General features: G+C 36.9%; 1 protein-coding gene across 21 annotated transcripts in view; it reads left to right on the forward strand.

The window, feature by feature from the left end:
• Window positions 1-24,667, forward strand: part of SLMAP (sarcolemma associated protein) — a 149,573-nt gene that overhangs the window by 57,317 nt on the left and 67,589 nt on the right. For all 21 annotated transcript variants that reach the window (XM_063115194.1, XM_063115204.1, XM_063115197.1 and 18 more), the window contains exons 3-4: window positions 4,880-5,027; window positions 14,389-14,461. In XM_063115194.1, coding sequence (XP_062971264.1) covers window positions 4,880-5,027; window positions 14,389-14,461 — 221 coding nt within the window. The remainder of the gene's footprint in view (window positions 1-4,879; window positions 5,028-14,388; window positions 14,462-24,667) is intronic.

Here is a 24,667-nt window from a genome sequence, read left to right on the forward strand (position 1 = left end):
AGGAAGCAAGAGAGCTGTATTCATTTCTTAAACAAATGTTTTTCTTTTATTTCCATTTCCTTTTTGAGTTCTCTCACCTTTCATAGAGTTTTGTAATTATAATTTATATGGCTCTTTCATGTCTTGAATTATTTTCCTAATGTTTTTTAGCTTGTTTTGAAATAGAAGGTTGCAATTTTGATCTGTTCCTGAAGTCTTTCACTATCTATAAAGATGTTATTCTGCTCCTTATTCTCTTTTTTTTAAAAAAAAATAACTGCATGGGATGTGACCTTGATACTTTTCTGTTGCTCATTTCTATGTGAAATTAGTTTCCCTGAACTTTAAAAAGGAGTCATGGTTCAGGATAACTTTTCTGATATACAGAGATCCCTTTTCTGTTGTTTTTGTGTTAAAACATATGGTGGGTTCCTTTCTCCTTCTCCCCTTTTATATGGGCCTTTTCTTTCCTTCCCACCATTGTTTCTGTCCTGCCCAATTTTGATTCCACTCCCAACAGCTTTCCCTCAGTGTGGAACCCTTTCCTGGACGGCAGCTTGGGTTGGTAGGTTGGTTTTAAGAATTTATATGGCTTAGACTGTTCCAGCCTTTTTCGGAACTTACCTTTCACTTGTTCTTGTATTGGGTTAAACCTTTTCCATTTTCAGCTTCTTTTCTCATGCTGGCCTCCATACTGTCCAGTGAATATCAGATGTCTATTTTGATGTTCTCAGGTCCCTCAGATGCCTCCATTGCTTCCCTATGTGTACTCCTGCACAGATTTCCATGCAGGTTTTGTGGTTGTTGGGGGTTTTCTCCACTCACTTGTATTTTGAGGTTTGTGTGGATACCATGTCATCTACTTGTGTTTAAATGTTGTCCATGGGATTTTGGTTTTGCTCTCTTAGTCACTATCTTTGATTTTAGGTGGCGATTCAAATAGATTAAAAATCTGTTTCAGCATTTGCCATCTACCCTGATTTCATTCTGCATTCATATTTTTAAAATTCCCCTGTATGGACTTAGAGTTTGTGGTCTCTGGCCTATGACATGCCTACTGTGTTTGTGCTTTGTTCTAAAGCTTTAGTTCAAATGTTATTAACCTATTAGTGTTTGGATATTATAAAACCTGTCAAGGTAGAAAGGGTTGGAAAGAAGCAGTGTATCATTATAGTGGAAATGAAAGTATTTACAGATTGTGGCAAAATTGAAAGTGGTGCAAAATGCATGTGTTTATGGAATGAATTCATCTATAGCAGGAACTTTCTGAAGGCCAGAGAACAAATTATGCAACCTATGATGTTGATCAGCAAGAGACAAGGAAAAGTGACTGATGGGAAAGGGGCAAACCTTTCTGTTTAAGGATTACCATCAATGTCTGATTTGGGGGAGATTAAAGTTCGTTCAGGGGAAAGAAAAGAGTTGGTTGAAGAATTAAAGCCTGAGGACAACGAAAGTGTTGCTGTTGAACTTTGGCCACAAGCAACAGAGGGTTATTATATAAATTCAGGGCTTCTTGGACACCTGCTCAGAATCAAAGAGAATGTCTGGTGGCTAGTGCAAGCACTAGAACTGCTAGGGCATTCCTTAGTTACTGGGAAAGAAAGATACTTAAGACTTTGACAGATTTTTTTTTTTTTTTTAGTGTGGTCAAAACTGTTTTAAGGGGGGAAATAAAGCCTGATAATGACAAAAGGATCAACTAATGTATCTGCTGGAAATGCATCCAGGGACTGTAAGCATAGTCCCTTTCCAGTCACTTGCAAACAAGTTGACATCTTTATACCTTTAGGAACCTAACCTGGTAGTAAATAGGATAGGTTCTGTGCAGTATAGACTGAATAATGGCAAATTGTTTTATAGGAAATGTAAAACCATTATTTTTAATATCAATCTTTCAAAACAGCCCAGGGCAGAAGGTTAAATCATAGCAATGAAAATATTTCTGCAGGGAACTAAACTAATGAGGTCTAGCTATACACACATGCAGAGGGTCAGGGGCATGAGTGGAGGATAGTATGATGGAGAGGGATGAGGGAGGAAAAGACTGGGAGTGATTGAGTTCAGAGGGGGAACCAGGAGCCAGATCATGTAGGGTTTTATAGGCTGCAATTGTAGGGACTTCTGATTTTATTCTAAGTTATTTGGAAGCCATTAGCAGGTTAAGATCAGAAGAAGAATGTGTGACTAATGTAAGTGATATGTTCAAGCTAAATGGAGGCCAAAGGTACCATGATATGCTTTGTAATATAGACATGTCAGAATGAAAAGAACCTGGGTTAAATATGATTTTAAATTTTTTTTTTGAAATTTCTTTGTGGTTTCAGAATTATATAGGAGCTACAAGCATGAGGTGTTGATACATACATACACATATATGTTTCTTTTTGTCTGTTTTTCAACAGCATTTTGGTAAATAGTACTGTACTTTATTTCATGTACTCTTTATTTCTATTCTGTTTTCTTTCATGTTAAAAAAAAAAAAAAAAAAGGTAGTTGCAAGTCACTAAATCGACTTAATAACCCGCTAATACATCAGAACTTGAAGTTTGAAAATCACTGTAAATCTAGTATAATTTCCTTATTTGGCTTGTCCAGGCACACGTTACTGAAAATAAGCAAACCAGGATCCAGATATTACTGCATTTCTTAAGAATATATTTATTAAAAAACAAGATAAACAACTTTCTTAAACAGTATAACAGTGAGTTCCAGTGTAGAAAAAATTTTAAGGATAAATGTTGCTACTTGAAATTATTGCTTCTTCCTGTCTGCCTTGTGCAAAATGTTAGGGCCTGTAAATTTCAAGTGGACTTGTAAAATATCAATGCATTTTTAAGAATTAATAATCCCTAATTAAATATATAAACTGCCAGCTGAAGTAACAGTTGATCTATTTTGATTTATAAAAACAGAGTAAGTCATATATAGACAGCCTGGTGGCCTTTAAATTGAAATGTGTTGACCTGGCTCTATGGCTTAGTTGGTTAAAGCGCCTGTCTCGTAAATTGAAATGTGTTGTGTTTCATTTTGGAAAAGAGCTTGTGGAAGGAATGAAGGATAAATGGAACATAAAAGTCAGTGTGATATATTGGGGAAAAATGGTCCTTTTAATTCTGTTATTTGTATCCTTGCTCCTGTGTTCCCCAGCTCTGTGACCTATGGAAAGATACTTAACATGCTTGCATCTCACTTTTCTTATTTATAAATGAAAGTACTAATATGTGTAACATAGCTTTAAAGTTAAGGCTAAATGAGAGACTTATGGCATAATGTATATTTTAATATATACATATTAGGTGTCTCCTTTCTTCCTTAGGAAAGAATTCTGTGAAAATATGTTGCTAGAATAAGTAGGGGTGGAGAGTGTAGAAAATGCAAAAATAAAAGTACTTTTTTTTTTTTGACTGGGTGTTGTCTTCCTTGTAAGCCTATTGTGTGTGATCACAATTGTGGCTAATTTCTTTTAGGATTGGTATGTGATAAATAAGTAGTTTTCCTATGCCTCCTGGTACGCCTTCCCTTTTTAAGGAGGGAAGATTACTCAAGTGATATGAAAGGCAAGTTTGGGAGGCCAAGAAGTAGTACTTTCATAGTTAATTTCAGTGTTTTAGTTTCTAGTGTCTCAAATCTGCTTTATCACAAAGAATTTACTGAAGATCCGTCAGTCCTGATACCAAGTTAATGTAAGCTAATTGATAGCTTTAATTATAGGTGTTACCTAAAACTAATTGCCCTTGCTTGTGCAATAAAGAACACTTCCTTTGATTTATTTAACCCAGACATCCTAGGAACAAAGTTACAAAGTCAGAGTGAGATGGAAAGATAGAATTAGAATTTTGTTTAGCTGGCCTTTTTCTTTTCTTTTTTAAGTAACAGGTTTTTTGAGATATAATTGATATACTGTACTATCTTTTTTACACTGGGGAGAGGTGGCTGGTACAGGGATCAAACCCTAGACCTTGCTGTTGTCAGCAACATACTCTAACCAACTGAACTAACTGGCCAGCCCAAAGTTTAACTTATTTTTTGTTGTTGTTGACTGTACTATAAAACGTACCTTGCAAAGTGTACAATTCAGTGGTTTTTGATACATTCACAGATCTGTGCAACCATCACCACTATCTGATTTTAGAATATTTTGTCATCTCTAAAAGAAACCTTGTATCCATTAGCACCCATTCCCCATTTCCCCTCTGTTACCTCAGCCCCTTGTAATCACAAAAGTACTTTTTGTCTGTATGGATTTGCCAATTCTGGATATTTTATATATGTAGAATCATAATATGTGATCTTTTGTGGCTGGCTTCTTTTACTTAGCGTAATGTTTTAAAGGTTCATCCGTGTTGTATTATTTATCAGTAATTCATTTCTTTTTATTGCCAAATAATATTCCATCGTATGGATCTACTACATTTGTTTATCCATTCATTAGTTGATGGACATCTTGGTTATTTCCACTTTTGGGCTTTGTAGATAATACTGTTATGAACATTTTCATACAAGATTTTGTGAGGGCAAGTTTTCAGTTCTCTTGGATATATATGTGTGATAAACTGCTTTCCAAAGTGATTGCACCATTTTGTCTAGCTGGATTTTATTTATTTGCTTGTTTGTTTGTTTATTCGTGGCTGGCTGGTAAGGCGATCTGAACCCTTGAATAACTAACTAACTAACTGAGCTAACTGGCCAGCCCTAGCTGGATTTTAAATCACCCGATTTTAGGATTGTAATTTCGTATGTGCTGAAGGAGAACCTTACCTGAAATGAGTGATTTGAATTGGTAGGGGAAAAATCCACCTGCAGTAGTAGTTTGCAAAGTTGCGAGTACTTTTTTTAACAGTAGGTTTGAAATTATTCCTATTAATCTTTTGTACTGTCATTTTTTTTTTTTTTACAGTTTTATCTCCAAGACACTAAAAGTAGTAATGGTACCTTTATAAATAGCCAGAGATTGAGTCGAGGCTCTGAAGAAAGTCCACCATGTGAAATTCTTTCCGGTGACATTATCCAGTTTGGGGTAGATGTGACAGAGAACACGCGGAAAGGTACGGGTATGGATCAGTTTTTCCTATTATTTGTTTAATTTTTTATTCTGTTACAGAATGTTGCAAAACATCACATGCTGTTATATGCTTGTAAAAGTAATTCAAATACAGCATTATATGCAGTGAAAAGTTAATAGTTTCCTCAGTCTCCTATTGCTTTTATAAAATTTTAAACTCTGATATGTTAATTTGTAATTTATATTCTTAATCATATTATGAAAACATAGGGCACTACTGTGTCAGTTATGAAGCAATTGGCTGTAATGACAGTCAAGATGAGCTTGAACCATAGGATATTTATTATTAATAATGAGATTTAATGAGAAGTCTGGAGGCAGGTAGGTCCAGAGTTTGATCAGTCAAGTCAATTATATAATTGAGGCATCCAGGATCTTACTGCCCTCTTATTCTACTATCCTTAACATGTTGGTTTCTCATGCTTTTGCTTGTTGCCTCATGGTCAAAGGGTGATGGCTGTAGCCCCAGGCATCATTTTCCTCACAGCTGTGTCCCACGAGCAAAGGAGGAGGTGGGGACAAAATGCCTTCTTGTGTGGCTCTCTTTTTATGTTGAACGAACAGTCTTTCGCAGAATCCTCCCAGCAGATTTTTCCATATCTCTCACCAGCCATGTGGGTAGGTCATATACCCAGCACTTGCAGCTACAAACAAGCCTGGGAATTTACTTACCTGGCAAAGGGAAGAAGGGAGATCCATGTTTGGCATAGAGCAATTTTGATTTATCTGCTGGGTTGTGTGTACTGACGCACCCCCCACCACACACACACACAAAATCAGAGTTCTGTTAATAAGAAAGAAGAGGGAAAGGGTATGGAGGTAAGTAGTTGATAGAACCTATCATGTGTATAAAATAAAATTTCATGTCACAGTTTTTGAAACTTGAAATACTCTAGCTAAATGAATGTAGGTTGGTCTTTAGTTTTACAATTCTGAGGCTTCCTGGCTCTTCCTAGTTCACTGTCTACTTTATAAGCATGTAATTTTATGGCTGAATCATAAAATCAAATGAATAGAAACCAAAAGTGTACAGTTCACTGTATTAGTTTAATATGGACAATGGAACCATTAGGCATGTTTCTACTTTAGTCTCTCTGAACGTACTCTGATCTGGTGATACCTTATCAGGCTCTGACATTTTGCATAGTAGATGTGGGGATGGTGATGGTGGTGGTAATGATGATGATGATGATGATGCTGATGCTGGTGTATGTGTTCATGTGCTTTTCTGTGAATATACTTTCAGTGGTGTTGCAACAGCAGTATTATTTTTACTGAATTTTGTTGGCTTCCTCAGGGATATTTGAATATTTGATATTTGAATTTGGGTAGGACCAGTGTCCTAGGAATTTCCATTTACAGTTGTAAAAAAAGAAAAACTGTATTTTGATGCAAAATATTGACTATTCATTACTAAGAAAACTCAACTTATGTGTGAATTTAAACTATTTAGAAAGGGAATTACAAACTATACAGAAAGGAGAGGAGGCTATTATACCAAAATACAATAAATCCTTTAGTCAGATGAAATTTATAATCTTAAATTTTTTCTGTATTGAAGAAGAAAGACAAAAACTGGAGCAACTTGACACTAATTAGAAAAAGCTGGGAAGAAGAAATAAGCAGAAATTAAACTCTAGAAGGAATAAACCCAAATAACGGTTGTATTAAAAAGAAAACAAACAATGAAGTAGGTAATTCATAAACCTTTATGTGTTAAGTTAAAAATACTAGCAAAAATATACAATATGAGGAATGAGAAAGGGGATATAAACAAAGGTATAAGAGATTCTAAAAGAATTCCTTAAAAGAGGCTAAAAAGTTACTAGAGATTAACCATTAAAAAGATACCAGAAACAGAGGGATTCGCAGCTGAATTTGATCTTATTTTAAAAAACAGATAAATCCAATGTTATTTAAATCATTACAAACAGATAAAAGTGGAAAGCTCTCAGTGCTTTAAAGAAGCCAGCAATAAAAAATTCTCCAGTATGTATGACATTTATGTGTGTATGTAAAGTAATTTATATGTATCTGTAAAAAGAAATTTCAGAAAAATTTATGTAATATTTAAAATATTATACATATATCAGGATTTTGTTGAAAAGATGATATGAACCCAATGGCACATCAATTTATATGTGTCTTTTCTATTTTTTTGTGTGTCTCTTCTAGCTCTCTAAAATGAAGTAATTTTGTTTTGATGTTTGGCTTTCCGTGGCTCTAGGGAGAAAACTCACTTGTCAGGCATGTACAAATAATCTGCCGTATAGACATAAAATGTCATTGTAAACAAACAAGCTGGCATTCTAATAGATTTTTTAAAAGGAAGGAAGGAAGGGAGAAAGCCAAGTCCGAGGAATACAACTACTGGCAACTTCTCTGTTTCCAAACCCACACCCTGCTCAGACAGAGCATGAGTTTTCTGGGTTCACACACCATCACAATAACCCTCTGTTGCAAAGCTTGGGGCCAGTCAGTTCTATAAACTTCATATAACTTTGATCAGCTCATCACCTCTGGTCCTCTTCACTAGTATTCGTTTCTTAGTTAAGCCCCTAAGAACAAGGGCCTATTATGAGGTCAAGGTCAATGGCATCCTACTTTGGCTTCGTGCTCCAAATGCACTGAATTACTTTTATTTCACACAATAGGCCTGGCCTTCAAGCCCTTGCACATACTTTTTCCTGTGCCTAGAAACATTTCTTGATCCTGCAAGGCTGAACAAGGTGCTCCCTCCATGCCCCTGTTGGACCCTGCACACATCCCTTCTATGTGTTGTCTCCCTCACTAAACTCTACGGTGTGTGAGAGCAGGCAATGTCTTTTGTGTAGACTAGCCGCACTCAATCTGGCACATGTTGGTTGAATAAATTTTAAAATGTCTTATGAGTCTTCATCCACCATTTTACAAAAGTTCTTTCTGCCACCTTAACTAAGATTTTGGCAACCTTCCACCTAATCCCTGAGGCTTAATGTGAGAATTGGGAAACAGCAGACTTATTGTTTACCCACTACCCTTTTTATTACATTGTTACTCAACTACCTCTCCTTAACCTGTCTAAACTTTAATTTCCTTATCTTTTAAATGGGAATCATGATCCTATTACCTACCTCAAGGGGTTGTGGTACAGTGTTCAACTGAACATTGAAAGAGTCCATATAAAGTATTCTGCTCAGGGCCAGGTACTGTTATTACTAAAGCCATTGCTAATCATTTGTACAGTCTTTGTTTGCCATTAAATTTGCCCCTTTTTCTCAGTAGCTTCAGCTGTAGTCTCCTTTATCTGTCCTTTGGAACTCATCATTAGCCATTTCAAGAATACTGTCACCAATTTACACGTTCCAGTTGCAAAGGGAAATTACAAAGCGGATTAAGCACAGGCTGTGCCAAATTTACCTGTTGGACTAAGGGAACCTTTCTGATGGCATGGAAGTCTTCTTTTATTCTTTTAAAAAATGGATTTTCAAGCTAGGCCATTCACCAGAATTGTCTGCAGGCTTTGTAAAACTACAGATGCCTGGATCCCACCCTTCAGTCCTAAGAAGAACCTTTGCTAGGAGTGGGGCCTGTGATTTTGTTGTACAGCTTGGTGTAAGAACCCTGCTCAATTAAATTCCTGGCAGCAACTGTTTTATATGCTTTTCCCTGTCCTCAAGTCCCAAGTTTCCCTTCTTATCTTGTCTGCTGTGAATTTGTTCTTGCTGGCTCTATACCTGTATTTCCAGCTGCTTGCTGGTTATTTCCTCTTGAATGTCCTGTTGTTGCCTTATACTTAATGCTACGCAAAGCTTAATTTTCCCTTCAAACTAGAGTATTCTGCTGACTTCCCAATTTCTTTTATTGTTCCATCATTCTCCCAAACACTCTAGCTTAGAATGTTGGCATCTTTTCTGAATCCTGTGTTTTCCTTACTTCTAGAAGTCATGTCATCTAGACCATTTGACTCCTTTGCTTGCTATTTCCTGTTTCTTCTGTTGTGATCCTAGAATGTTACGTCATACTCCATTACAATACACCATACTGGCCATCATACTCTGCCAATCCGCTGCCTCCAGAATGTCCTTTTATTAGAGCTTTAGTTATGACATTTTCCTGCTTTTAGAAGCTTTAAGTGGCTGTGCTATACTGCAGAATAAAGTCTAAAATGCTAAATTGTACACTTGAGGCCTCAAAAATGTATACTCAATTCAACCTTTTGTTTTTATTTCTCATTACTCCCCTTAATATATGTTAAGCTGTTAAACTGGATTATTTAGTGGTAAGATGTATATAGAAAAGATTCTTTTGAATCTTGGCATTACTGCTTACCAAAGGTGTGATCTCAAGTAAGTTGCTTTAGCCTCTTTGACTTTAGTTGCCTCATCTGTAAATCAGGACATAGAAATAACTATTTACTTGGTTTGACATAAGTAGTTAACATGTATAGTGTTCTTAGCATCGAGCCTAGCACCTAGAGGAGCTTGAAATGTGGTTACTTTACCTCTTATCTCTAATTTCTTCTAGTTACCCTCCTTACATGTGTACTCTCTCACTTCCTTTTCTTTTCCTGTTTCTTTGCTTATGCTATTCTCTTTGCCTTCCCTTCCATTTCCAGCTTTTGAATCTTATTTTTTTCTTTCTCATAAAGCCTTCTCCTGCCCTTGCACATTCGAAATTCCCATAGCGTTTTGTACCTTTAGCATTTGTGATCTTGCCTTTTTTTTTCTTTTTGCCCTTTGTTATGTTAGGTATTTCTGGTTTATTCTTTCTAAACTGAAATCTCCTCAAAGACAGGGACCTAGTCATAATTATCTTTGTTTTCCTCATCGTTACTAGAGTACTGCCTTGTAACCAGCATGTTCTCAGTGAATCATTATTGAGCAAACAGGTCAACCCAGAGAAGCACCACTTCTCATGGGCAAGTCAAAAAATAAGCCAGTGAACAATGTTACTCCATAGTATGTTAGAGAAATAAATTAGTAAATGAATCCACATACCTAAAGAAAGGACTCCTCCCACCAAATAAATATGTAGAAACAAGACTCCTTGGAGAAACAGTTGATTTTGAGTCTAGGGCAGTAAATGTACAAATTGAGCCTAGAAGATTTTGTTATACTAGAAAGCAATGGAACTACATAAGGCTGCTGGCATTCTGTCAAAAAGGACGCCTAGGAATTAACATGAATGAGTCCCTACTGGCCAAAGATGGACAATTTGAGCATCAAATAATAATACTAACAGGAGTGGACTGAAATATATCAAATAGATTGACATCCATGAGCTAACAATGTTACTAAAAAGGAAAAAAAAAAAAAAGATTTGATCACTTTTGGAAGAACTTAGGAAACCAATTTTTCATTCTGAAAACAGGTAAATAAAGAAAGAATAAAGCATTTATCCTGCCTTTCCTGTAAGAATTATCCTGAGGTAAACAAGTAGTTGAAGAGAGGTTTTTTGTTAACTGTAGCTCACAAATGAAGACAGAATATCATTTTTTAAAAAATTAGAATTAAAAGTGTATTTGTCTGTTCATCTAACTCTCCCGGCCTCTTTCCTAACTTTAAAAAAAAGCCTAAGCATTAGATTTACAAAACAAAAAATTTAAGATTGAAAATTCTTGTTAACTGTTACCTTAGATTACAGTCAAAAGGCAATTAAAGCAAATAATTCCCCACACTGGAAATGTTAACACCTCTTATTTAAGTTTTGTTTTTTAAAATGTCTCTTGGGTTTTTATGGGCTTATTCATTGTCTTTCCTGTTGCTGCCAATCATTTTAAGAGATCCTTTAAACTACTCTTAAGTATGAGTAGTATTGACCTTCCTACTCAATGTGGGAACGGAGATACAGCCAGACTATAACATACACCAATAGTTTCAGACTCCTGTCCAGGACCTCAAACAGGTTTTAAACTTATCGAAGTGAACATGGGTCCTGTAAGTGGCATTTGTGTGAAGAGGCAATGGAAAAGGCTGGCTACATACCACAAAGTACATATATTAACTCAAAAGCAAAAAAAAAAAAGGCCTTTGTAAGGTAACAGAGGAAAAATCAGACAAATGGCATTCAGCTTGTGTAGTCTTAACTCTGAGTTTTTGATGTGTTTTCTTTTTAACTCTGATTTTTGATAGTTTCATATTTGTAACAGATAGCCAGAGATTGTTCTTCCACTGGTACTGTACCTTGTTTCCTTGATTTAGATACACCTGTTTTTCATGCTTTAACATTTCTGAAATTCGCATGTGGCTTATAATACATGTGCATATTTAATGTGGGAATGTTCTTATGGCCCCCTTACCCACCTGGAGAAACTGTTTAAATTGAGTGTTTTACAATCAATTTTGTTTTTGAATTTTGGAATTCAATAATAACAATGTTTCTAAGTGATTTTTAAGAGCAAAGTGTGTTTTAAAAGTGCTTCATAGAATGCTTTAGAGCAGTATTTTCCCAAGTATTTTCTTCATATTATCAGTTCCTATGTAAGTGTTTCTAAAAGGAGGCGAAGGGGAAGTTCAGTGGTCAAATAAGTTTGGAAAATGCATCTTACTTTTAGAGCTTCATGATGGACAAAAGCCTTCTAAGGTTCTGAGAAAGCGCATGGTTAACAAAAATAAAAACTTTTAAAACTTCTTTTTACTAATATTTCCCAAACTCATCTGACCCTGAAATCCTTTTTTAAGGCCTGTTGGCACTCCGTTTTGGGAAATGATGCTATGTAGAGTTGATTAATATAAGTATAGAACAAAACATTTTCATCAGGTTGTTTTAAAATACTTGCCTGTTGCAAATCAAAAAGATAACTAATATTTCTATACACCTGTGCATCTAGTTGTCATGAGAATCTTTTCAAAGTCAGGATTGGGTGGATTAGATTATCAGTTTAGTCAAATGTGGTCTAATTTTTACCTGCCTCAACAGTGCAGTATTGCCCAGTCCGTATTAGCTCTTGTTCACCTCATAGATTTGGCGTCACTCCACTTGCTGAACTTCATGGCGATACATCTGAGCAACAGAATTTCTGATGTTATATATCACAGGTTGTCAGCTCTGGCACTGCAGTTTTATTCTTTAGCTCATTCCACCTGTTTTTCCTTTTTTAAAAACAACTTTATCAGGGCCGGCCCGTGGCTCACTTCGGAGATAGCACCAGGGCCAAGGGTTCGGATCCCTATATAGGGATGGCCAGTTGGCTCACTTGGGAGAGCGTGGTGCTGACAACACCAAGCCAAAGGTTATGATCCCTTTATCCATCGTCTTTATAAAACAAAACAAAACAAAAAAAACCCCAACAAAAAACCCCAATTTTATCACTAATTTAAATATATTGGTAAAGTATAGGATTTTTATCTTGTATTGTGCTCTGTATTTATTGTAGACTATTTATAGTAAATTGCTGGGGGAGCCATAGAGCTGGAGTAAATTCATCCCTTCCCTGTCTTCTGCCAGGCAGAAGTGGGGGCAAGGTGGTTCTTGCAAATGGGGATGATCCCCTACTGTCTTCAAAGTAAGAAACATCTTTATCCCCTGAGTAATGGGAACTGTAAAATATTAAGCAGACATATTCTTTGACATAGTCAGTAAGCATTTATTAAATACCTACTTTGTATCAGATGATTGCTCAGTACACAGGTTTAAAAAGTGAGAATCAACCAAGCCTTGTTGCCCTCAGAGTTGAATCTAATTGGTGAGACAACAGTTGTGTAAATGATAAATTGCTAACAATATATTGTGCTTAGTGTTATAAGAAGTAGATATAGGAGGCTCTGGGGACATCCAACTCAGATTCTGAGCTTTGGTGAAGGAATTAGAAAGTCTGAGCCTGGAGGACAATTAGCATTTGGTTATGCAGGCACAGGGATAAAGGACATCACTGACAGAAGGGACAGCTTATGTAAAAGGCATGGGGTTGTAAAAGGTAAAAGGAGTTTGGAGACTATAGGTAGCTTGACTTTGTACAGGTAATAAAAGGCTTTTGTAAGGTAACAGAGGAATATAAGGTAACAGAGGAATGATAGCCATAGAGCTGGAGTATGAGGATGAGGTCAGAAAAGAAGGAAGCCCAGTGGATTATGACCCCATATGGTTGCTGTGCTGGGCAAAGAGTTTAGAAGACTGTCCAATAGATGGTTCTTGATTTGTCTTAGCACTTTTCATATAATTAATTCATTAATGAAAATCAATATTGAATAAGCTATACTAAATTCCTTAAGTTTAGATGCATTTCCACATGATAATCATATTATTTAATGTTTATAATATCATCTTGATGATTCATGGGCCTGACCATTTAATAAATTACCCCCAAATGCGTTAGCTCTATTCTTAAAAATCAGTTTTATTGAGGTATAATTTACTTACAACACCAGTTTTACATGTACAGTTCAGTGAGTTTTGACAAATGCATACATTCAAGTAATCACTCCTATAATCATGACATAGTATATTTTTTTATCAGCCTGCATTATCTTTTAAGCAGAGATTGGTAAACTAAATAATTAATTCTTTGAACACTGGAAGATGCAATATCTGAAGAATAGAGAAATAAAAAAAAAAATCAACCTTTAAACCAGAAAACATTTTTTTTATAAAACCCAAACATGGGAAACCTTTGTACAAGTGTTGCTTTTTGTTTGTTTGTTTTTTCTCTTGGAATCTTCACTAGGAAAAGGAAGAAGTAAACACCTGTAAGAAGTTGTCTGCAAAGTAACTGGTGTGATGTTCCGTAAAATTCTTAGGGGTGGAGGAAGATACAGCCATCAAGAAAACAAAACAAAAATTTAAAATACTGAACAGGGGGAACCTCAGATGTGAGTTCTAGCAAACAACTGTGATACTTAATAGCAGAAAGTTATTAGAAGCAGTTTCAGTTGTCAGCGGTCTTAGTTTTCTCACCCATAATATGAGGGATTGAATGGCATATTCTAAACTGTATTATGCAGAACTTTAGAGTTTTGTGAGATGTGATGTTAGGAGTTATAGGTTGGGGACAGGACCATTAGGAATAAGGGCTATATTTTGAACTGGGGAATAGATAGAGTTAGGTTTGATGCTGGCAGATAGGGGAGAAAGTGCATCCTTTGCTCCACCGTTGTATTTCCCTACATTCAAGTGACCTTTTATTGAATTGGAGGTTAGGACACTTTCTGAAACAATTCTATCTGTAATTCTACCTTGCAGTTATGATTCATTATAGACAGAGGTGGTTTCTCCAGCGTAATGAATATTGTCATTAAAACACCAGATTTATTTTCTTTCCCGGAAGTTATTACTTCTAAGAATAAAATATATGTTTAGAGATGAGAGGGAAAAGTTTATATTTTTAAACAATTATTTTATCCATGTTATTTGTTTGTTTTAACCAGTTACCCATGGGTGTATTGTTTCCACGATAAAACTTTTTCTACCAGATGGTATGGAAGCCCGGCTCCGCTCAGAGTAAGTACAATATAGTGCTGTAAAGTTTTTGGATTAATTACCTTGATGAATAATATTCTCGATGATGGTATACTGTTAAACTTCAGGATTATTTTAATAATGTTAGAAAATTGATGTACTTTTTTGGAATATAATATACTTCAGTTTAAATTGCTTTTCACATTAGTTGCAATTCTAGTAAATAATAATGTATCACAGGCAGAGGTTATTTTGTTTCTATATCTAACTTTACAATTCATATTTTGATGGATAATTGGTTGTTTTTCACAATGTTTAGATATGTAAATTATTGGTGGGCGATATCTCCATTCCTTTTACTCTGTATTTAATATATAGGACTTCTTAGACTGTGATTATCTCTGAAGTTACTGCCAGTGTCACAATCTTACAAGACTTTGAGAATGTTGATATAGTTCGTAGCTTATTTTGATAGGGGTTTTCTGAGGTTTTTCCCAATGTTGTGTTTATTTTTTGTGTGGAACAATATAAAGGTAACTTAGAAGTGGACACCTGAAAGGAAAAAATTACTCATTAAATCTAGATTTTAAAATGTAAACATAAATATATTTTGATCTTGTGCTTTTCACGGGTTATCATTATGAAATGTTGAAGGCAGTCAAGCAATTTTTAAACAACATTTTTTGTTTTGGGGGGAAATCCTTGAATGTGCCAGAAGCTTGTTTCTATACCCGACATATATTTTCTGTCCTTCCAAAGCAGAGATAATGATGAGAGAAGCAGTAAATTGGAGGAAAAGTAGGATAGTGAGTAAAAAAAGAGAAAGATTAAGCAGAGAGAGAGAGAGAGAGAGAGAAGCTCTCCCATTATTGTGTTAATCTATGCTTTCATTAGAATCATATATTTTATGCTTCAGTTAGAAGCTACCATTTTTTTTTTTCGGTTTTTTTGTTTTTTTTTTTTTTTTCCAACTCCAAAATTTATTACAAAGCTACAGTATCAAAACAGTGTGGTACTGCCGTAATAGGTAGACATATAGACCAATGGGATAGAATTGACAGTCCAGAAATAAACCAATATATCTGTGCCTAATTGATTTTCAAGAATGGTGCCAAGACTATTCAATGGGGAAGGAATTGTCTCTTTTTTTTCAGTTTTAAGGATATCTGAAACAAAGTAGAAATTTCAAAACATTTTAAATTTAAAACAGTCTCTTTTCTATTTTAAATTATAGTTTAATTATTAAAATTACAGTAAACTTTAGGAACTTTCATGTAACTTAGCTTTTACGAGTTAAGAGTTAAGGTTTTAGAAATAAGAGTAACTATTAATGCCAGCACCCACGGACAACCATTTTGGGTATGTATCCATTTCTCTGCAGATATGCACATATAGGGAAATGAAGTTAAGAAAATCTAAATGGAAGCAAATGATATTAATGGAGTTTTTTAAAAATCCAGTTTTCTTAGTGACGCAGGTACAAAATCTGTTCTCATGAAAATCTGGTTAACAAACAAAGGGCTAAAAATCCAGCAATACATTCCATAATTGATCCATTTTTTATTTTACAAAACTATCTTAGATATAGGTGTATTTTGTTTGAATTATGGAAAAAGTTTATGTGCATATAAAAAGCAGAACAAGGAAATATAGAAAATGAAAAGTTAGTGTTAGGAGGGTAGGATTATAGGCAATTTCTCTGTTTCTTATCATTAGGAAATTATTTGTGCAATATAATCAAGAAAGAAAAAGTATCAGCTTTTTGAGAATTACCTGCTGAGTATCTTAAAAGCACTGAATGTCATGTACATGATGAAACTTAAACTCTGGGCGTTCTGGCATACCCCAAAGCTAATGTTCATTGTGTGTTTATTATATGTCAGATACTATGCTCAGCTCTTTAAATATACAATCTTGTTTAATCCTCATAAAATTCCTGCTCAATAGGTACTATCATCTTCATATTTCAAATGAGAAAAGTGAGGCCTGGTCATGTCACAGAACAAGCAGAGTCAGACTTTGAACTGGACTATCCACCTCTTTTTTATTTATTTATTTATTTATTTATTTATTTATTTATTTATTTATTTTTATTTTTTTTATTTTTTATTTTTTTTATTTTATTTTATTTTTTTTAAATTTTATTTTGTCGATATACATTGTAGCTGATTAATGCTCCCCATCACCAAAACCTCCCTCCCTTCTCCCTCCCCCCTCCCCCCCAACAATGTCCTTTCTGTTTGCTTGTTGTATCAACTTCAAATAATTGTTGTTGTTATATCTTCTTCCCCCCCCCCCCCGGTTTGTGTGTGTGTGTGTGTATGTGTGTGTGTGTGAATTTATATATTAATTTTTAGCTCCCTCCAATAAGTGAGAACATGTGGTATTTCTCTTTCTGTGCCTGACTTGTTTCACTTAATATAATTCTCTCAAGGTCCATCCATGTTGTTGCAAATGGCAGTATTTCATTCGTTTTTATAGCTGAGTAGTATTCCATTGTGTAGATGTACCACATTTTCCGTATCCACTCATCTGATGATGGGCATTTGGGCTGGTTCCAACTCTTGGCTATTGTAAAGAGTGCTGCGATGAACATTGGGGAACAGGTATACCTTCGACTTGATGATTTCCATTCCTCTGGGTATATTCCCAACAGTGGGATGGCTGGGTCGTATGGTAGATCTATTTGCAATTGTTTAAGGAACCTCCATACCATTTTCCATAGAGGCTGCACCATTTTGCAGTCCCACCAACAATGTATGAGAGTTCCTTTTTCTCCGCAGCCTCGCCAGCATTTATCGTTCATAGTCTTTTGGATTTTAGCCATCCTAACTGGGGTTAGATGGTATCTCAATGTGGTTTTGATTTGCATTTCCCGGATGCTGAGTGATGTTGAGCATTTTTTCATATGTCTGTTGGCCATTTGGATATCTTCCTTAGAGAAATGCCTACTTAGCTCTTTTGCCCATTTTTTAATTGGGTTGCTTGTTTTCTTCTTGTAAAGTTGTTTGAGTTCCTTATATATTCTGGATATTAATCCTTTGTCAGATGTATATTTTGCAAATATTTTCTCCCACTCTGTTGGTTGTCTTTTAACTCTTTTAATTGTTTCTTTTGCTGTGCAGAAGCTTTTTAGTTTGATATAATCCCATTTGTTTATTTTTCCTTTGGTTGCCCTTGCTTTTGGGGTCGTATTCATGAAGTCTGTGCCCAGTCCTATTTCCTGAAGTGTTTCCCCTATGTTTTCTTTAAGAAGTTTTATTGTCTCAGGGTGTATATTTAAATCCTTAATCCATTTTGAGTTGATTTTAGTATACGGTGAGAGGTATGGATCTAGTTTCATTCTCCTGCATATCGATATCCAGTTTTCCCAGCACCACTTGCTGAAGAGGCAGTCCCTTCCCCAGTGAATAGGCTTGGTGCCTTTGTCAAAGATCAGATGGCAGTAAGTGTGTGGGTTGATTTCTGGATTCTCTATTCTATTCCATTGGTCAGTGTGTCTGTTTTTATGCCAGTACCATACTGTTTTGGTTATTGTAGCTTTGTAGTATAGCTTAAAGTCAGGTAGTGTTATGCCTCCAGCTTTATTTTTTTGCTGAGCATTGCTTTGGCTATTCGTGGTCTTTTATTGTTCCATATAAATGTCTGAATAGTTTTTTCCATTTCTGAGAAAAATGTCTTTGGAATTTTGATGGGGATTGCATTGAATTTGTATATCACTTTGGGTAGTATGGACATTTTCACTATGTTGATTCTTCCAATCCAAGAGCATGGAATATCTTTCCATCTTCTTGTATCCTCTCTAATTTCTCTCAGCAGTGGTTTGTAGTTCTCATTATAGAGATTTTTCACCTCCTTGGTTAACTCAATTCCTAAGTATTTTATTTTTTTGGTGGCTATTGTAAATGGGCAGGCTTTCTTGATTTCTCCTTCTGCATGTTCACTATTGGAGAAAATAAATGCTACTGATTTTTGTGTGTTGATTTTGTATCCTGCTACTGTGCTGAAATCATTTATCAATTCCAACAGTTTTTTTGTAGAGGTTTTAGGCTGTTCGATATATAGGATCATGTCATCTGCAAACAGGGACAGTTTGACTTCATCTTTTCCAATCTGGATGCCCTTTATTTCCTTCTCTTCTCTGATTGCTCTGGCTAGTACTTCCAACACTATGTTGAATAGGAGTGGTGAGAGTGGGCATCCTTGTCTAGTTCCTGTTCTTAAAGGAAAAGCTTTCAGCTTTTCCCCATTCAGGATGATATTGGCAGTGGGTTTGGCATATATGGCTTTAATTATGTTGAGATACTTTCCCTCTATACCTAACTTATAGAGGGTCTTTGTCATGAATGAGTGCTGAACTTTATCAAATGCTTTTTCAGCGTCTATAGAGATGATCATATGGTCCTTGTGTTTGAGTTTATTAATATGGTGTATCACATTTATTGATTTGCGTATGTTGAACCAACCTTGCATCCCTGGGATGAATCCCACTTGATCGTGATGAATAATTTTTCGTATGTGTTGCTGTATTCTGTTTGCTAGTATTTTAGTGAGGATTTTTGCATCTATATTCATCAAGGATATCGGCCTGTAGTTTTCTTTTTTGGTTATATCTTTACCTGGTTTTGGTATCAGGATGATGTTTGCTTCATAGAATGAGTTTGGGAGATTTGCGTCCGTTTCAATCTTTTGGAATAGTTTGTAAAGAATCGGTGTCAATTCCTGTTTGAATGTTTGGTAAAATTCTGCTGTGAATCCATCTGGTCCTGGGCTTTTCTTTGTTGGGAGCCTTCTGATAACAGCTTCAATCTCCTTTATTGTTATTGGTCTGTTCAAATTTTCTACGTCTTCACGGTTCAGTTTTGGGAGCTTGTGTGTGTCCAGAAATTTATCCATTTCCTCCAGATTTTCAAATTTGTTGGTGTATAGTTGTTTATAGTAGTCTCGAATGATTCCTTGTATTTCAGATGAATCAGTTGTAATATCGCCTTTTTCATTTCTAATTTTTGTTATTTGAGTCTTCTCTCTTCTTTTTTTTGTTAGCCAAGCTAATGGTTTGTCAATTTTATTTATCTTTTCAAAAAACCAACTTTTTGATTCGTTGATCTTTTGAATTGTTTTTTGGTTTTCAATTTCATTCAGTTCTGCTCTGATCTTAATGATTTCTTTCCGTCTGCTAACTTTAGGATTGGATTGTTCTTGTTTTTCTAGTTCTTTAAGGTGAAGTGTTAGGTTGTTCACTTGCCATCTTTCCATTCTTCTGAAGTGAGCATTTAATGCAATAAATTTTCCCCTCAATACTGCTTTTGCAGTATCCCACAGGTTTTGGTATGATGTATCATTGTTTTCATTAGTTTCAATAAACTTTTTGATTTCCTGCTTGATTTCTTCTTGGACCCATATGTCATTAAGTAGAATGCTGTTTAATTTCCATGTGTTTGTATAGTTTCCAGAGTTTTGTTTGTTATTAATTTCTAGTTTTAATCCATTGTGGTCTGAGAAGATACATGGGATAATTCCAATTTTTTTGAATTTATTAAGACTTGATTTGTGACCTAATATGTGATCTATCCTGGAGAATGATCCATGTGCTGATGAGAAGAATGAATATTCTGAGGTTGTTGGGTGGAATGTTCTGTAGATATCTGCCAATTCCAATTGGTCTAGAGTCTTGTTTAGATCTTGTGTTTCTCTATTGATTCTTTGCCTAGATGATCTGTCTAATATTGACAGTGGAGTGTTCAGGTCCCCTGCTATTATGGTATTAGTGTCTATTTCCTTCTTTAGGTCTAATAGAGTTTGTTTTATAAATCTGGCTGCTCCAACATTGGGTGCGTACATATTTATGATTGTTATGTCTTCTTGATGGATCAGTCCTTTTATCATTAAGTAGTGTCCCTCATTGTCTCTTTTTATGGTTTTTAGTTTAAAGTCTATTTTGTCAGATATAAGAATAGCCACTCCAGCTCGTTTTTCTTTTCTGTTTGCATGGTAAATCTTTTTCCATCCTTTCACTCTTAGTCTGTGTGAATCTTTATGGGTGAGGTGGGTCTCTTGTAGGCAGCATATAGTTGGGTCCTGCTTTTTGATCCAGTCAGCCAGTCTGTGTCTTTTAATTGGGGAATTTAAGCCTTTAACATTAAGAGTTGTTATTGAAAGGTGTTGATTTATTCCTAGCATTTTATTGGTTGTTTGGTTGTCTTAGGTGTCTTTTGTTCCTTGCTTTCTGATTTACTGTTTGGTTTCTTTGTTTGTTGTTTCCTTAGGTTGTAGATAGTGTTTTTGTTAGCTTGTTTTCTCTTCATGAATGCCATTTTTATTGTACTAGCGGGTTTAGATTTTTCTTAGGTTTTTATGGCAGTGGTAGTTATTTTTCAGGAACCAAACCCAGTACTCCCTTGAGGATTTCTTGTAAGGGTGGTCTTGTGGTAGTGAACTCCCGCAGTTTTTGTTTATCTGAGAAATATACTATTTGCCCCTCATTTCGGAAGGATAGCCTTGCAGGGTAGAGTATTCTTGGCTGGCAATCTTTGTCTTTTAGTATTTTGAAAATATCATCCCATTCCTTTCTAGCTTTTAGGGTTTGTGATGAAAAGTCTGATGTTAACCTGATTGGGGCTCCCTTATAGGTGATTTGACGCTTCTCTCTTGCAGCTTTTAAGATTCTCTCTTTGTCTCTGAGTTTTGCCAATTTGACTATGACATGTCTTGGAGAAGGCCTTTTTGGGTTGAATATGTTTGGAGATCGTTGAGCTTCCTGGATCTGAAGATCAGTGATTTTTCCTATACCTGGGAAGTTTTCTGCCACTATTTTGTTGAATATGTTTTCAATGGAATCTCCATTTTCCTCCCCTTCTGGAATACCCATGACTCGGATATTTGAGCGCTTGAGGTTGTCTGATATCTCTCTCAGATTTTCTTCCATGTCCTTGATTCTTTTTTCTTTCTTTTTGTCTGCTTGTGTTATTTCGAACAGCCCATCTTCAAGTTCAGAGGTTCTCTCTTCAACTTCGACAAGCCTGCTGGTTAAACTCTCCGTTGTGTTTTTTATTTCGCTGAATAACTTCTTCAGTTCAGCAAGTTCTGCTACATTTTTTTTCAGGAAATTGATTTCCTTGTATATTTCCTCTTTCAGATCCTGTATACTTTTCCTCATTTCATCATGATGTCTAGCTGAGTTTTCTTGTATCTCATTCAGTTTCCTTAGAATTATCACTCGAAATTCCTTGTCAGTTATTTCAAGGGCTTCTTGTTCTATAGGATCTAGAGTATGAGATTTATTAACTTTTGGTGGTGTACTTTCTTGATTTTTTGTATTTCTGGTGTCTTTTTTTTGGTGTTTATTCATTGTGGCAGGGGGTTTCACAGTCCACCGGTTTAAGACTAATGACTAACTAGGATGTTGCTGTGGTTGACAATTTGGTATGGCTCCCGCCGTGACTGCTCAGTTGGCCTCTAGTGTCTTGTGTGTGTGGTTGCCTCGGGTCTTGGGCTTCTCCGGGGAGCCACCTTTCTGGTCAGCTTGTACTCTGCTGGGCTGGTGGATCACGTACCACAGGGTGTGTGATCTCTGTTGAGCTTTCACTTTCTGTACAGGACTTCTCCCCGTTCCGTGTGCTCTGGCCCAGGCTGTTAGATCGTGCAGTGGCGACCCCACCGGGTGTGTGGTTCCTGTCGAGTCTCCGCCTCCCTGGCCGCACGTCTCCCCCCTCTGTGCACACTGTGCTGGGCTGGGGCGTGTCTTCTGCACCCCTCGTCTATCAGCTGGGCCTTCAAGACCCTGCTCAGTACCACCTCGCCCAGGAAGTCTACCAGGTTTCTGCTAGGCACAGACGACCGGTCTCTCTGGGTGCCTTTGTAGCACTGTGTAGATCTTTCTCGGGTCTTGTTCACCTTTGTATCCCCCCGGTATAAACCGAGTCTAGTGCCCGCCTGCAGCCTGCTCTCCGGCAGGTTCAAGCGGACCTGGGAACTCTCCTACCACACTATTCCCAACCAGAAATTCGTTAGGCTTTTTTCCAAACTGGTGGTCGCAGAGATGGTATCTGCCTCCCAGTAACAGGAGGTTTACCGGGGCCGGAGTCCAGGGTGTGGTGGAGTGACAGTCGGCCCGCCCGTACTTCCTAGCCCTCCCAACACTGGTCGGGACGCCCCACACCCCCAGCCCTGCCAGAGAACCGCGGAGGGAGTGGGAGAGGAGGTCGGCCCACAGGGTCCGGAAAGCCTGGCGCCAGGCCAAGCAAATGGGCTCAGTGATGGCCGAGCAGGGCGGAGCTGCCCGCACCTGGGAAAATGGAGGCAGCACCGTGGCAGTGAGTGGCCTGGTGGTGCAGGCGGAAGCCGCGTGGGCATCCACCCCCCCGAACAGAGCTGTGCCAGGGATCACTCACAGTGCTGTGCCAGGTCGGGCGCTCGCTCTGTCTCTGGTTTGTTGCCTTCCGTGTTCTCGGCGCTGCCGCCTCGGGCTGTTCAGTCGCGGCGCCGCTTGGGCGCTCCCAGGAATCTTCTTTAATGCCGGCCTGAAACCTCGAATCCTGAATAGGGCAGCTGGCCGCCTTCTTCAGCGCGGCCCCGGTCTCCGGGATCCTGGCTGCATCCACAGCAGCCCTGGCGCCGTGTTCCCTGTTTCAAGACTCACTTTTGCAGCTAAGAATCAGTTCTTTTCCTGCTCCACACTTCAAAGCTGTTGCCTGTAAATGAGGCAGCCTCTCCTGCCGGGGGCAAAGTGGCGTTGAGCCCCCACGACCGGCCAGCAGCAGCAGTCCTCCCTTAAGAGATGGCCAGAGGAAGGTCCACAAGTTTCCCGGCTGCCTGAGGCCCAGTGGCCACCTTTTCCACCTCAGCTACTCCGCGCCAGCCGCCGCAGCCGCCGCCATCTTGAAACCTGGACTATCCACCTCTAAAGACCTTTCTGGATCTTCCTCCAGCTCTAGAAAATTGCCTGTTCAAAATTCCTCATGCTTTACTTCACACATTTTTTATAATCAATATATATTACTTGTATAGTCAAGAAAAATAAATTTATGTTTAAATGTCTATTCTAGTTTTATGGAGTAGAGAAGAAAAACTAAAGTTATATGTAATTTTTTAAAAAAAAACCTTCATTAGGCACCATTAGTCACTTTATTAGGGCCTTTGATAAGTTTCAGGGATGTAGGGGTGGATTAATCATAGTTTTTGAGAGCACAGACATGTAATCAAAGAAGAACAGTAAGAGGTTACATAGGCTTAGTGAAGTCTGTACAGGATATCATGGATACTCAGAAGGGAAGTGGGTGCTGTACTTAGTATTCCATTTTATTCAGCATTTTAGGCTATTTGTGACTAGTTGAATTGGAACAGTTCTTAGGGTGTTTGCAATTATTAGAGTGGGATCAGAATTATTCCTATTGTTAAGTGGAGCCAGATCTGTTTCTCAGCAGCCTACACATAATTAACCAGTTGAACCCAGGAATTTTACCCAGTCAGCCTTCAAGCTGGTCATCAGTAGGGTGGCCTCTAGGATTTAGAGTGACTAACAAGTGGTAGGGGACATGGTGGTAGTCTTGCTCTGTGTCCCCTTTACTCACCCCAACACACATACAGTATCTTACAGGGCGTAGTAAAATAGGGACTTTGGCTTCCTTAGCTGTTTTGTTTTCATGGGAGTGGTAATAGTGATTGAGTGCTTACTATGTCCTAGGCACTGTTTTAAGCTCTTTATTTATATTATCACATTTAATACTTAACAGTAACCTTATGGGATTGGTTTTATTATTACCTTCATTTTATGAATGAGGAAGCTGAGACCTATGTTAGTCAGTTTGTCTTTCAGCTGGTAAGTAGAGCCGGAATTTGGACTCATTATAGCTCAGTTAGTTTCTGAAGTGGTAGAGAAGAATAGTACTACTGTTTTGGTAAGCTGAAGTTACTCTTCACTGGAACAGGTTTCCAAATTATAGCCTTTTTTTCCAGTAGAACTTTGCTTTTTAAGACTTTCTGTATAGGAATGTTTAATTTTAAAATAACTTAATTTACACATTCCAAAACTGAAAATGGTTCATTTGAATAATGCTTCTTTACTGTATAGAAATTCTTATAAAGGAATTTGTTTTTAGAAATATATTGTTGTGTAAAGGTAGGTTTATATATTTATTATTTTGTTTAGTAAGAATTTTATAAATTTATGAAGGATTAAAAAATAATTCACATTCCTTTAATTATGTGAAGGCAAATGTATCAACTTTGTGGTTTAAGATATTCTGGCAC

This window comes from Cynocephalus volans, chromosome 11 (genome assembly GCF_027409185.1).
Source record: "Cynocephalus volans isolate mCynVol1 chromosome 11, mCynVol1.pri, whole genome shotgun sequence".
NCBI lineage: Eukaryota > Metazoa > Chordata > Mammalia > Dermoptera > Cynocephalidae > Cynocephalus > Cynocephalus volans.